Source organism: Eurypyga helias, unplaced genomic scaffold (assembly GCF_000690775.1).
Source record: "Eurypyga helias isolate BGI_N326 unplaced genomic scaffold, ASM69077v1 scaffold345, whole genome shotgun sequence".
NCBI classification, from domain to species: domain Eukaryota; kingdom Metazoa; phylum Chordata; class Aves; order Eurypygiformes; family Eurypygidae; genus Eurypyga; species Eurypyga helias.
Genome location: NW_010249222.1, coordinates 1 through 15,746, shown reverse-complemented (window position 1 = coordinate 15,746; position 15,746 = coordinate 1). Strand labels below are relative to the sequence as shown.

General features: G+C 37.9%; 1 protein-coding gene across 1 annotated transcript; it reads left to right on the top strand.

Moving 5' to 3' along the window:
- Positions 1 to 537: 537 nt before the first annotated feature.
- On the top strand, positions 538 to 8,445 carry LOC104509350 (tyrosine-protein kinase Fer-like; the record flags this gene model as incomplete). Its single annotated transcript, XM_010151273.1, has 3 exons — positions 538 to 795; positions 4,841 to 5,014; positions 8,346 to 8,445. Coding segments are annotated over exons 1-3 (481 nt in total), but the record flags the coding sequence as incomplete, so codon positions are not given.
- Between the last annotated feature and the right edge of the window lie 7,301 nt (positions 8,446 to 15,746).

Here is a 15,746-nt window from a genome sequence, read left to right as displayed (position 1 = left end):
AGATGAAGTGCCTGAGAGCTGGTGTTTTATTTGGATTTTTCTGTGCTTTTAGGACAGTAAACACCAGAAACAAATGTTTTGGGTCACCAGCAGTGGAACAGTCTAGTTGGCAGTTCTTGCCTGGAGATACTGTCAGCTGTACTTATTTGATTAAATATGTGGATTGGTCTTCAGTTTCTGTATTAGATGCTTTTGCTTAGATGCTTCATAACTCCACTTTAAGTTAGGGAGGTACATTTTGCAGATGGAAACTGGAGGACAGTTCTGGGCCTGATATCTCTTCCACTCGTAGATTGGTGTCATGGTTTAATCACAGCCAGCAATTAAGTACTTAGTGCACAGCTGCTCACACACCTCCCCCCTCCTCCAGCACAATGGGTTTTTGAAACAGTGCTCTGACCCTCGTTTCGGTTTATTTTGAGGAGGTACATGTATGCTGTTGATCTTAGACTTAAGTTACTTAGGGTTTAGTCATTAATAGTTACTTGCTGTCACACTGTTTTAATACATGTCTCATGAATCTTGTTCTGCTTTCAGATGTGGTGAAGAGCCTGTATTGTCCCCTGTGTGGTATATAGTGCCTTAAAAATGGGGTTTGGAGGTGACCTGAAGTATTCTCATGATGCTTTATTAAAACTGCAAGATTGGGAACTACGACTGCTTGAAACGGTGAAGAAATTTATGGTAATGCGAGTAAAAAGTGATAAGGAATATGCCTCCACGTTACAGAATCTTTGTAATCAAGTAGATAAAGAGAGCACTTGTCAATTGGATTATATCAGCAATGTGTCGAAGGTAAGACTGAAGTGTTTTGAATTTGGAATATCCTTGGAAATAACATTGCTGGGTTTATTTTTGTTTGTTTTACATTGAGTTGGATTCCTGTTCATTCAGTTTCTTGACAGTTACGTTGCCTAAGTGTTTAAAATGGGCTCTTTTTAGTTCCTTAGTGACACATGCAGAAGTTGAGCTCCAGTCTTGCTTTGAAAATAACAACTGAACTAGAATCAGTCCTGAATTCTGAAATTCATTATTTTAGATCCCTGGGTTGAGCCTGCTACTTTGTTTAGTGTTTTGAAAATAGACTATGCTATAGTAAGCTTTTCTTTTAAGACAGTTAAATAGGAACTATTGTTTATGTTATATAGAATTTGTGACAGAAATAGAAAAATGCCAGGAAACTGAGGCAAAGCCTAGCATTCCAGCTGTTATTCACACTGCAGTGTGTGTTGTGAAACCAAAACATTAATTCAGGATGTTTCTCATAATTGTGAAGTTATTTTGTTTTCATTTAAAAATAACTGAATTAACTTTTTATAAAGGTAAGGCTGTCCTTCCCCCAAATTATTAATTAGCAGATTTAGAGCGAGTTCAGTAAAGGTACCAATGAAGAAAACTTGCTTATTTCACCTGTTCGTAAGCGTCCTCCTGACTTGGATCCCTTCCTGACTAGAGAAAATGATTTTGTTTTAATGGCTTATTCAATTCTTGGCCATTCTTCTGTAGCAGTGATATGCAGTCTCTTCAGTCTGGCATGAATTCTGATCTCTCTGCAAGAGAGAAACCCTTTTTGGGTCAAGTTAAATTTCAGACAAAGCAGTTTTTATGTAGTGGGCATATGGGGTAGCTGCTTGAATACGAGCTGTGCCACAGCATTAGGAACGTGACTGCTCCTTGTGCAGCAGGCTATATTTATACTGGAATAAAGTGGTGGTGTGTGTGACTTGAAAGCTGCACTGCTGCAGCTAACCTGCTTCAGCTGCCCCGAAAGTAGCATGTACAGGTTTATCTGTAATAAATTCTGTGGTTGCTTCCCTCTCCCACAATGATTCTTGTCTTGTAAATTGACATACTACAGGTTTTTTTTCCATCAGTGTGTTCTGTGGTGTATTTGAAATGCTTTTCACACAGTTATGCTTTTCACACATATTTAGAAATTTAGATTTTGCAATTTAAGTTGTAATAATTTTCGTAAATAAGTATTGAAGCATTGTCATTAGCCTAAGATTGGCAGAAGGTCCAGTCTTTTCTTCAAGGTTTCTACTGTTGGAACCCAGAGCTTTGTATAGAATTATTGGTGATGTGACTAATAATTCTTGCTATTGATGTTCCACTGGAGTTGCTCCTATGTGGTAGCTAAACTGTCTTGCAGTTCTTTTAGGTGATGGAACAGGGCGTGTTAGGGCTAGAACAGGAAAGGACCATTGGCATGAGAATATTTAGCATAATAAGATATAAGCAACCCTCAACCTTCATGTAGCTAGTTCAGGCTGGGATGGTTCATCAGTGGCGTGGGTGCTTCCTGTGAGCAAATACATTTTAAAAAGCTGAAGCTCTGACTTAATCCACTTTCTTTTTGGGTTGAAGAGAGGCACGTGTCATATTTTGAAATATGTTTTGGACATAGCCACTCATGTTGCGCTTTCAGTATTATTTTTGTTCTTTTTTCTTTTAAGGAGCTGCCATTTTTCTCTCAAGCCACATCCCTGATCTCTACATCTTTACATTACAGCAAAAATGTTGCCACTGACAGATCTTTTGTATGGGCTTTTCTTGAAAATTCACTGCCACCTTGGATTTTAAGGTTGTGTAGTGACACATTGTTGGCAGTTAAAACGTCTGAATTATTGATTACTTTACTCACCTTATTCTAATATACCTTATTTCATTATACTTTTTCTGTGTTCCTCACATTTTACAGAATGAAAGTATGACCCAAATATTATGGGACATAAATCTAGCATCTTCCATCTCCAATCATCAAATACTGCGCTGTCTGATTTTTCTTTTCTTTGGTGTGTATTTTTTTGTTTGTTTGTCTGGGTTTATTTGTTTTTGTTTTTGGGGTTTTTTTTTAAGTGTAGCAAGAGTGAGCACTTTGAGGAGAATGTTTGGGAAAATCTGTCCTGTGGTTTTTTCATGCAGAGGCAGCACACTTGCTGGAAGGCATAGTGGCAGCAACTGTTAATGCTAGACAAGCAGTATTTTTAAGTGCTGCCCAACAGCTCGTTTGTGTGTATGTCTAAAAAATAATGTTAAACCAAACAATATTATATTTTATTGCTTTTGCTGGATTGTGGTTATTTTCTGTGAAAGGAAATGCTTTGCCTTTTCTGCTGTCCCCACCCAGCTGCTGTTCTGTCCCAAATAAATCTAATTTTTTAAGCCTTTCCTCAAGTATAGCTTTTCACTTTAGCTTTTCCTATTTTAAAATAACAAACTATAATCATACAAAACACAGAAATGCTATTCAACTGATATTTTCTCAGTATGGAATGAGGGATGTGAAGAATAGGAAAATGAGTGGTTTTTTTTTTTTAAAGGGAAGTTTTTGCCAAGGTTCTGACTTATTCAGGTTCATTTGGTGAATTGTAAGCTAAGTACTTTTTTATAGCGCTGGTGCTGTTGAAAAATGCTTCTGCTATGATTTTCAGGGTTGATTGAAACAGTACTTGTCTCATCAGTAATAAATCAGCCTTAAAGGAGGTGGGGAACTCTTGACTACGTTTTCACCACTGAGAGCGCTCTTATGAGCTCTTCTGTAACCATGAGACCCACTCCATTCAGACAGATGCGTAATGATGTTTTTATTCTATGCAGCTTTGCAGTATGTGGCTTCTGACGTCATTTGGAAGTGTCATTGGAGAGGAGAAATAGTTTTCAGCCACAGCCAGGAAACTTTAGGCAGTGACATTTTACAACACCACACTTCAAGCACTCTGAGATAGCTCTGTACCAGTCCATTAGGTGTTTAGAAGCTAAGGGAAATGTTAAGGATGGTTTAGTATGCTCAGGAGTTAACCGTCTTTTCTTTCCTTCTCTAGAATCCAGTTTGTGTTGCAGTACTGTCATGTAGAGATGGAAATATTACATATATATGTTTACATGTGAGATGTCAGAAAACCCCAAAGCTATCAAACAGATTAATTTTCTATGTTTTGATGACCTAAGGTGAATTTCTGCCTTTTTAAAGACAGAGTAAGATAAATGCTAGTAAAACTAGCATACTAGGGGCCTTCAAAACCTGATAATTGTGTGGCATGTGGTTGTTCTGATAACTTAGATATGGCATAGGAATCAGTGTCAGGGAGGTACCTCTAAAGAATCCAATACTGTTCCCATCAACAAAGTGTGACAGGGGTCTTTAGGGTAACAAACTTATTTGAACAGAATTTCAATTCCGTGTTGGTACCTGTGGTGCATTGAAAGTCCCTCTGCTCACCTTACGGTTCTTAATGAAAATGCAGAACCACAGACAGCACATTAAGCTGCCCTGAAATCTGACTGACAGGTTGGCCAAGGAAGTTATGCTGTGATACTGGCGGCCTGACCCTGATGCTGCCAGTTACATGAAGCAGATGACAAACAGTGTCCTCTGAAAGAGTAGCCACTCAGATGCATATTACTGTGCAAGGAGGGCACAAGGAGGGCAGAGGAGTCAGCTTGAACAGAGTAACTGTCGTGAGGAAACAGGAGAACAAAGGACAAGGGAACATGCTTGTCAGGGGTGTTGGGGATATGTTCCAAAAAAAGCTGTAAAAGTTTCATTGCTTCTCAGAAGTACGAGGATGGTGATGAGGGGTGACCATACAATATTGTCTTTTTGTCTCTGGTGATTTTTATGATTTTATGAGTAAGTTGGAGGCATGATTTTGCTGGAGCAGAAAGAATTTTGTTTTAGAAGATCTCAGGTGCTTTGGGTAAGTTTAAAAACCTTCTTCTGCTCAACCGTTTCAAACAGTGATGCATTTTTTCCCACAGTTCGTGTTCATCGTTTGGTTATTTGTAAGAGAATAAGTAAGTGCCTTTCCCTTTTGACTTTTTTTTTTTTTTTTGGTAGTCTTGGCTGCTTGTGGTACAGCAAACAGAACAGCTGAGCAAAATAATGAAGACACATGCAGAGGATCTTAATTCTGGGCCTTTGCATAGGCTCACCATGATGATTAAAGATAAGCAGCAAGTTAAGAAGAGTTACGTAGGTGTTCATCAACAAATTGAAGCGGAGATGTACAAGGTATTTTATTCAACTGTGCTTTATAGTTTATTATATTTTTGTATATTTAACAAGTAATTTATTAAGAGTGGATATTTTTAGTTCCTCTGTTTTTGTGTGTGGTATGGTAAAAGCAGTGATTTGTAGAATGCCTAGTTTAAATATATTTCTACCACATTTTTTTTCCCTGCTAGCTGTCAAGGCAGAAAGGGAAAACTTTCTTTTATATGAATTTCTATGGACAGATAGCACTGAAAATGCTCTTGTTCCAGTAGAGGATGATTCTTTGTGACACTTCTCTATTCCATCTCTCTTCCTGTTCTCATTCCAGTCTAGGCATCCCTGGGACCAAGGCACTGAAAATTTTTGTTAATGAATGCTCTTGACAGTCCAGACTGCTTTGGGTGGGGCAAGATTCTAGTCCCCATTTTAAGATACAGATCAAGTGTAAATCTAACATGAAGACTACAGATTGAACTATTCAGTGTCTTTTCTATTGCATCTTAGTTGTTCTGCTTATGTTGAAAGCACTGTATCTAGTCAATAAAGCTGACAGAAATCACAATTCAGGTACTCTGGGGGAGGTTTAACTGCAAATGTCAAAAATCGGATTGGTAGTCTGAAAGGTCTGCTGACACAAGGAAAAACACTGTTTTTTCCTTCTTCTAGCAGAGAATTTGAGGTTTGGAGAAGTGTAAGTAAAATGTAACTTCTGAGTAGTAAAGTGCAAATGTCATGTACTGATGAGTAAAAGATTCTTGGGCTGGTTAGGAGGAGAATGTTAAACTAGTACTACATTAAGTTAAATACGTTTGCTCTAATAGGACTGCTTCCATAGTATGCCAGGATCTTGGCATCTTCCCCAGGTATTGACTATGGGAAGTACATCCTTTTTGATGAATGATCAGTAGGCTGTCTTGTCTGATAAAATTTCCAAGCCAAATAATGACTCGCAGCCATTTAAGGATTGGTGAATGTAAAAATAGGCAGGAAAAACAGGAAAAACTGGTAGCATACATTAGAAATAATAGAGATTAAATATATAGAGAATTGAAGAAATAGAAGAAGAAAGAAAGAAAGAAAGAGAGGCTAGATGAAACAAGACGGCTGGAAGTTACAAGTATGCTTTTTAAGAGATACCTTTTAAGCAAAATGAGTGGGTTTTTTCTGTTAACTAATAAAATCTGTAACAAAACTGTCTCTGAAAATGTTTTTTTCAAAAAAAATTAGAGTGCATATTGACCACTCACCAAGTGATTAATTACGAACCATATTTATTTTAATTAATTATGGCATGCTAGGCCATGCAAATATTTTGAATCCTGATGAATAAGCTTGCATTGTTGCTTTGCCTTTTTTTTTTCCCCTCCCCTTCCTGATTTCCCTAAGAAGCAGTTGAATAGCATTCTGTTTAGATATGATATGTTCTTTCATTGTTAGCTGACATTGTTTGTTCAAAGGTTCTGTGTCACTGGAGCACTTACAGAATGGTTCCCAGAAATTCAAAATACTTCTAATGTGTTGTGGTACTGTTTCTGCTTTTGTTACACATAGAAGCAAAATAATTGTGATTTCCCAGGACATAATCCAAACCATGTGAAGATCAGTGTCTGTGCAGTTCATACCTTTAGGGTATGCTGGCAAAAAAATGTGTTTTCCTTTAGGTGAAATGCATACGTATCATCCTTTCGTATTTTAGACACATCTGTGATGAGGAATCTTTTTGATAAAATTTTTAAGGAGAGTGAAATACCGTATCTTTTACACAAATGTAGTAAAACCCATATGTTGTATGTTTCTTCCAATTCCCATGAAGATCCTGGATGTTGCACTGAAAAGTACTGTGCTAGTTAGGTGGGCAAGACTTTTCGATGTAAAAACTGGGTTTAAGATAATCCTTGACCATCCTACTTCCTGAATTATTATTTGGGGATAGAGGTGCTCTGGGATTTTTTTTTTTTTTTTTTTTGCCTGTTGCATGAACATAGTTTAGGAATCAGTAAAATATATTTAGCAATTATTGCAGAGGTTTCTTATTACTAGTGGACTCCCTTTTATTTTCCAGTTATCTGTAAGAGAAGCAGTTCATTGTTATTTCTGTCTTAATCTTATTCATTACTTCCTAATTTCATCTTTTTCTCCACTTCTCACTATGTCTTTATAATACAAGTATCATAAGGTTACTTTTCCTGTATCACCTATTACTCTATAATAACAGTTGTGAGTATAAATTACAGTGTGTAGAAATATGAAATGAGAACATGGGATTGATGTGGAGAAAAGTTCCTGCCTTTAAATATAGTCTTTGCACTGTTCGCCCAGAAATAGAAGCTGTAGGTAACAACTTGTTGACTCTTTCAGAAATTCCATTAAGTTTTCAGATGTTGTTCTTGAGGGTGAAATCAGTGGTATCTGGGTCTTTCTTCATGAAAAACAGGAGAATTGTGAACTCTAGCCTTCTTCATGCCAGCTGCAAGATGAACAGTTTTTCTGTAGGACAGACTTCCTTTTCTGCACATTCAGTGAGGGGAACTCTTCCATTAAATTCCTCTTCCATGATTTCCTATCGTGACTGTATTTTTCTTTATGTTGGTTTTTACTCTTCTTTACTATGTATGCCACGTTTTTGGTATTGTAGGAGTTGGCTTGTTATTAGCTTTTGTTTGCAAGTTCATGATTTGTGATTGTTTCTGAGCAGTGCACTAATTTTGTCACACATTCAATGAAAGTTGGAGATAGAAGACACAACCTTAATTTTTTTACCAAAAATGTCGTGTTCAGTGGACCTGCTTCTGCTGTAAAAAGATTCTGCAGTGCTGTGTTCCACTGTAGTGGTTTGTTTTGGATTTTTTTTAAGTTTGGTTTCTTTTCCTCTTTAGGGAGTTAAGTCTTACAGAAGTTAGTTTGGTTGCTGTTTCTAAGCTGTTTGTATGAACTGTAATATCTAAAAATTCTTCGATCTTGCTGGTTTTTTTAGATGCTAAAGGATTTCCTTGCTATGCGTAGGACTTCTTAATCTTGTGTGATTTATTAAGCATCTTTTTGGTGCTTTTTTTTCTTGTCATTGAAACAAAACAATATTTATGATAAGCTGGATTTCCTAAATACATTTTTCATTATACTGATGTAGATGGGGGTCTATTTTGGGGCTCTTATTTCATTCCATGAGTGTGTTGATTTTGCTTTTGTTAGACTGTAATATCCTATTAAGACTGTCTCAAGTCAATGGGAAGTGGCAACATCCTTATTTTGGAAAATAAATCCTGTTAATTCTTGCTCACTAATGCTATGACTTATTTTATATGTTGAGGATAAGTATATTTAATACTTTCATATTTCTGTTTTTTTCAAGGTCACGAAGACAGAACTCGAGAAACTAAAATCTAGCTATAGGCAACTAATAAAAGAAGTAAATTCTGCCAAAGAAAAGTATAAGGAAGCTGTGGCTAAAGGTATGACTGTCTAGTCTTAATTTCTTCCATTTATTAGTGCCTCTTTCAAAGCTGACAAAACTTACAGTGAAACAAGTTAATGCTTTTATATTGAGCATCTTGATGACAGTATAAAAGTTCATATAGTAGTTTACATGAGACAGCCTAATTGTCATGTGTACTTGATGGTGCTGTGCTTAAAAATCATAAAATAAACAATGATTTAAAATTAATTAATTTATATTAAAAGAATATCTATATTAAAAAAAATCTATATTCTTTTAATATGAATGGTAATCCTTTTAATTTCTTATATTATTCCTTCAGTGGATGTAGAATTGCTCAGATGAACTGCTGAAAGCTGTGAGTTACAACTCCGTCTCATCTATGCTGTAGCTGTGGCCTACTTGGATCCTGTAACCCAATGGCTGCAGCAGCATCAGTGTCAGTTCTTGACAGTTACCATAATGGATCTGACACTTGTCAGCCTTAAGCAAAAGAGGAAAAGAAATCATTTGCATGCTTTCATTTTAAAGATTTTTGGGGAGTGATGTGTCCAAACTCCATGGATTTTTGACTCCTTTGAATTGTGCTAATGATTACATCAAGGAGAGCCTTTGTTCTATAATGTATTGAAATACCATAGTAGTAATAATTTTATGGGCATTTCTAAGGTTTCGTTTTTCTTTCTTTAGAGAGACTGAATAGGATGGCAGTATATAATTCCAAGATCCATCTTTAAGTTTTTCTGTGACTGCCTAATTTGACAGTAATTGTCCTTGGTTCTGTTGTACTGTAATTCACAGTTCAGTGTAGCAGCTGTCAGTGCTGACAGAAAGATTGTTTCTTTCCAAATTTGTGCAAAATGTAACTACAAAACAGCATGGGATAAGAGAAGTTACACTTAGCACTGTTTAGCTTCACCTTTTGTTTCTCTTGACTGATGTTCATAGTCACTTAAAAATGTAAGTACATGCTCAGTTGTTCATTTAGTCCAGTTCCCTAGCTGTTTTCTACATACAACTTTGATTTGGTTACGTGGTTTCATCCCAAGTAACTACTGAACATGGAACATATAGTATGTAACATGGAAAATTATAATAGGCTGCTGTGAGCTTAGTATGTTGTTTTTATCCTGTCTTCCTGTTATAGCTCAGATCATTCTGCATTCCTGAAGCACCAAACTTTCCCATTGAAATCAAAGAGTGGTTTGGCTGTCAGCAGCTGTGATGTTTTGATGTGGTTCTGATTAACTGACTTAATGTTTCTGTAGATAGACAGCTAACACAAGCTGGTTTTAAGACACTCATTTCTCCTGAGGTTTTGCTTGACCTTCTCTTTAAAACTTCCATTTAGTATTGGTCTTACTACAATTTGTACTTAGTTTCACTTTCCCTGTCATTGTAGTATAAATCTGTTTTAACGAACATTGACCTTCACAAAAACGCTGGAGGCTTTTCTCCCCAAAATTGCAAAATAGCTTCTTCCCTGTTGCATCCCAGGCTGTGTCCTTTTTTAGAAATATTTGTGTAGCTGGTGATCTGCTGCAGTTGCATACCAGCTGCAGGTCCGCTGAGCTGTTTGAATTTTTTGAAGCCATGTTATTTTCACAGGTTGTCTGAAATTGTCAAGCTGGTTTGTGAAGTTGAACAAGTTAGGGAATTCTTAAAATTTTAATGCTTTATTCTTCGAGATATTAGTTCAGTAACTAGTGCTTATTCAAATTATGTGCTGTTTGGAAATACGACTTCTGTTAATATACAAACTCATTCAGTTTTTCAGGATTGCAAAAAATACTGATAACAAGGGAACAGTGCCTACCAGAACCGTGGGAGGGCATAGCTAAGTATTGGAAATCAGCTGGAAAACATTTTGTTAAACAAACCAATAAAAAAACCATCTCTTTAAAGAAATATGTTAAAAGAGCCAGTCCAGGTCCACCTCTGTAAAATGCTGTTCTCATCAGACTCTTCCTCTGTACCACAGTGCCTGGCCCTGCCTTTCTGGAGCTGAAGGGGACAACTAATCCTTAGGACATAGCACTTTATCTTTGCCCTGGGCTTATTCATACTGAAGTAACTGTAAATTTATGCAGACCTGTAGAAGCTGGTGAACATGAAAAGAAAGGAAGTCACACGTAGAACTGACTTAGAAATTTCTCTGTTTTGCAAGTGTAGTGATTTTGAAGGTTAGTGACTTTGTTTTGTTTTGGAATAGCAAAGCCATATTCTAGTGGGGGATTGTGCTTACTAGAGCCACTAGTGAAAGAGGTACAAGTGGTTCTCTAGAGAATTGTTTCCCACTTTTCTTTTTGAGTTGTTAAAACCGATACTGAATTCTTGGGTGAACACACACCATAAGAGGGTATTAACGGAAAAGGGTAAAACCTATCAAAGATACAAACAGTGAAAAGTGATCTTCTGCAGTAGTAGTTGCTTTTATGTTTTTCTGCAGTCACAAAGTATTCTCAGGTAAACTTGAATTGCTGTGTTTGATACTTTCACCAGCTAACAGGGCAGTCACCTTGGATTAACCCGTTGATGCCCTAATGCAGGATTACAGCTGTTTTCACTTTTTGCTGAAAGCACGAAGAGGACCTTTGGAAAGAGTAATAAGAATAAAGGTTAAGCACTGAGTAATGATACTGATTAGTTACAGGTTTTGTTTGTGTTAGGGCAATGGGAAGGCAGCTGGTGGGAATTTTTGGGTAGTTTTATAGTGAGGAAAAGGGAACTGCTTTCTGAATGACACAGGAGCTTCATTATGGAAGGCTTTGTGCTCTTCAGATCTGGAGAAAGATGAAAGTGTCTGAGACCGTAGAATTATAAAATTGTTTAGGTTGGAAAAGACCTTCAAGATCATGAAGTCCAATGTTTACCTAACACTGCTAATACCATCAATGAACCATGTCCCTAAGCACCTCATCTACACATCTCTTAAGTACCTCCATGTATGGTGATTTAACCACCTCCCTGGACAGCCCATTCCAGTGGCTGACAACCCTTTCAGCAAAGATATTTTTCCTTATATCTAATCTAAACCTCCCCTGGCACAACTTGAGGCCACCTGGGCACACTACTGGCTCATATTCAGCCAGCTGTGCATAGGCATGCTGGTTGTGCATTCGCCAAACACCATCAAGCCCTTTTCCTCTGGGCAGCTTTCCAGCCACTCATCTGTATCAATGATGAAGATGTTAACAGAACTGGTCCCAGTACTGAGCACTTGTGACCGACCACCAACTGGATTTAACTCCATTCACCACAATTCTTTGGGCTCATTCATCCAGCCAGTTTTGTTACCCAGTTGAGATTTCACCCATCCAAGCTATGTTTCTCCAGGAGAATGCTGTGGGAAACTGTGTAAAAGGCTTTACTAAAGTCTGGGTAGACAAGATCCACAGCCTTCCCTTCATCCACTAAGTGGGTCACCTTGTCCTAGAAGGAGATCAGGTTCATCAAGCAGGACCTGCCTTTCATAAACCCATGCTGACTGGGCCTGATCACCTGGTTGTCCTACTCATACATGTCATGTGATGGCACGTAAGATGATCTGCTCTGTAACGTTCCCTGGATCCAGGGTCAGACTGACAGGCTTGTAGTTCCCCAGATCCTCCTTCTGGCCCTTCTTGTAGATGGGTGTCACCTTGGCTAACCTCCAGTCAACTGGGACCTCCCCTGTTAGCCAGGATTGCTGAAAATAATGGAAAGTATCTTGGTGAGCTCTTCTGCCAGCTCCCTTCTTACCCTTGGGTGGTCCCATAGACATTTCTGTGCCTAAATGGTGTAGCAGGTCAGTAAACATTTCCCCTTGGATTATGGAGGCTTCATTCTGCTCCTCGTCCCTGTCCATCATCACAGGGGGCTGGGTGCCTGGAGAACAACTCTCTGTACTCTTAAAGATTGAGGCAAAAAAGGCATTAAGTACCTCAGCCTTTTCCTTATCCTTAGTCACTATGTTTCCCCCCCCATCCAATAAAGGATGTAGCCCTCTTTTTTTTGTTGATGTATTTATAGAAACATTTTTCATTGCCTTTTACTGCAGAGTCCATATTAAGTTCTACTTGGGCTTTGGCCCTTCTAACTTTCTGCAAAACCTTATGACATCCTTGTCATCCTCCTGAGGTGCTTGCCCTTTCTTCCAAAGGTCATGAACTCTTTTTTTGTTCCTAAGTTCTAGCCAGAGCTCTCTGTTAAGCCAGGCCAGTCTTCCCTGCCAGCTCATCTTTTGGCACATGGGAATGGCCTGCTCTTGTGTCTTTGTTTGCTTCTTGAAGATGCTGGCTCAGGTGGGGAACCCTGCTCTAGCACTGCTTCTGTTTGGCCATCAGGGTGGCAGCGGGACAGTTGTTTTGCGGATGCCATACCACTGAGCCTTGTCTGCCACTTGGTCCTTAGGCTGGATTGTGCTGCCCTTTTGTGGCCAACAGCATGCTGTCTCAGTCAGGAGTGACTGATTTATCTTGTTTGTTGTAGCACTTAACCTGTTTAGTCTTGTGTTGCTGCTGCTTTCTGGACAGGTGATTACCATGGGAATCACAAATGCAGCCTGGTTCAGTCCTTGGTTCTGATTCTTTTGTAATGTGTGATGAGAGAAAGCAAGCTGAGAGGAGATAAAGTCATCAAGCTGAACTAGTGCAGCGCCCCTCTAATGAGGTGTGCTTCAGCAACTGAGAATATGGACAGATTGATTCCACTAGACTCAAGGATTTACAGCACTTATTAACAACAAAAAAAAAGTAGTGATAATGCGCAGCATGTTCCTTTGCAGAATTGGTGCTTTAGGGCATGCTGTGGTCATAGGGCACGTTGGGGTCATTGGAACAAAGTGTAAAGTAAAAACTTACTACATTGTTGTTCCATAATAAAATGGACAGCCCTCTGAAATCTTTTGCTTCTGTGAAATTGAGAAAAAAATGTGTAAACTTCTTAAAATAGCAGTCCAAAATAACACTCATTCTGGAATTCTGTGCTGCCATCGGTGATGCTGAGTAACAGGGTAAATAGAGCATGTCATGTTGATGTTGCTGCTTCAGGAACACACATCAAAACAAAATTTATGTGGAATGATAGACATTGTTTGGCCAGTCATAAAGGTTCTAAAAAAGTTGCATAAATAATGGTGAAAGAACACAAAATGGGGACTGTAGAACAGTTGTAGATATTCAGTATGATCTCTCATTACAGTCTGAATCTCATTTGATTGGATCACTAACTGCTTCCACTTAAGTTTGCTATTTCCACAATTATTTTTGTTTCTGTAGAATTGTGCATCTTTATTAAATGTAGTTCAGAGTGTGTCGGGGGGGGTGGGGGTGGGGGAGGTTCTAATGTGTTCATCCTTGCTTTGTTTTGATTAAATTGCACTTACTGCTATATTTAAAAAAAACCAAACCTGAATAAGGAAATGAGGACATGAAATCTTTCTTACATGTTTTTAAAAAAAATTAAAAAGCAATAATTCATAAGAATTTTAGCATCTATTTTTGTAGTTGGTTTTGGTGTTAGATGTTTCAGTGTGAAATAGTTGTTCTAGTGTCAGTTCATATTGCAAGTTGGAATAGAGCTAGTGTAGCTTTGGGAGGTTTATACTGGATTTACTACAATATAATCTTTAGCAAAATTTACAGTTTTCATGGAAATACATCCGTTATGGGTGTTGATTGTATTCTTGTTACTACTTAATTACTGATTGAATGTAGAAACTATGCTGCAACATTCCTATGTGACAGAACAGATTTGAAGTAATAATAAAGGAAAAATATATTGATTTAGATTGATATATAAAGTGTTTAATTTCATCATTTCATTTTATGCTGCTACAGCTCCATAAAAAAAAAAAAAGTTATACCAAATTTCCCTAGGTTGGCTTGTGTTTCCTGACAAAGTTGTGATTTAGAGGAGACTGGAAATATTAACAGTACACCTAGTACATTAGATGACATTGCATCTGCTGGCAGAATGTTTTCTGACCCCTGCACCTCTTGTGATTTAATACTTCAGAACTGATGTGACTTCTCTGGTACATACTGGAGTTGCACAACAGCATGAACTGTATCTGTGATAAATAAGGAAGCTGTTGAAAAAGCTTTCATTAACTCAAATTATTGTCCTGCTATTCTTTGTAATAGCTGAGTGGCCAGACAATCCTTTTATTAGGTGGCTGGTGCATTCATTCTGAGATGCCTGTAAAATTGTGATTATGCTACTACATTTCCTGGTGGCATGTGTTGCTTTTAGTTGTTGCTGAGGTCAGGGAAACTCCTAGTAGGGTATTTTTTGAGTTGATTTTTGACTGAAACTCTCACACTGTTAAGACAAAACAAGTAACACTGAACTGATGTGTCTTACTCGCAGATGTCAGCAGGCTGGGTGGATTTGAAATTGATACCCTATTGTAAGCATTTCAACTCACAGACACTACTGTTGCTTGCCGAGGCTAGGGTTGTTTCTTGTGTGTACAATAAAGCTTCTAAAGCAGGAAACCCTGGGAGGAGGGCAAAGCCAAGCGATCTTGGTGGCTTCTTGTGGAGTATGGGACCAGCTTGGGCGTGTTGTTTCCACTCACCTTGGCTGTGCAGTCTCAGGAAATGTTCTTCTCAATCCTCCCAGACCAGCACTTATAGGTCTGAGAGAATTTACTACTGGTGCTTATTAGTTCAGCCGTCTTACAGCAGTTCAAAAGCTTGCAATTTAATTTTTGCTGTTTTATAGTATGTTATTTGTTTATCTTAACATTAATCAGATAACTGTATTGACCTAATTCTTAACTCAGAAATTTAAGTCTATTATTCTGTAAATTTGAAATCTGTACCTATATACCAATAGGGTTTTTCCCATTAGAAAATTATTTGTTATTTGCAGTCATTGATTTGTTAAATAAGGTTTGGGAAAAAGTTCTTATCCTCTTCTCAGAAATAAATTGAGTGGAGGAGAGGGTGGTTATTTTATTTGTTGAAATAACAGGTCCATGTAAGCTTGCATGACATAAAGTGAAGAAAGACCTTGGAGATTACAAGACAGGTTCGTATCTTCTTTCTGTCTTTGTGATTTTGGACCTGTGAAACCCATGTTGATGAAAAGCACTGCATTTGCATAATCTTGTTTGGAAAGTAATGATAGAGCTGGTCACTCGCTAAATTTCCAAGTTTGCTTTCTGAGGCAGAAGTAACAGTCAAAGCTATTGTCTGTTAGTCTTATTGTCTGTTAGTAAGTCAAAGTTAGTTGCAGCAGTTTGCATAAAAGGTACTTTGTAGATTGGTAAAAATAATTTATAAAGTCTCCTGACTTCTGGACAGAAGTATAACCTGTGAGAGGAGTGGC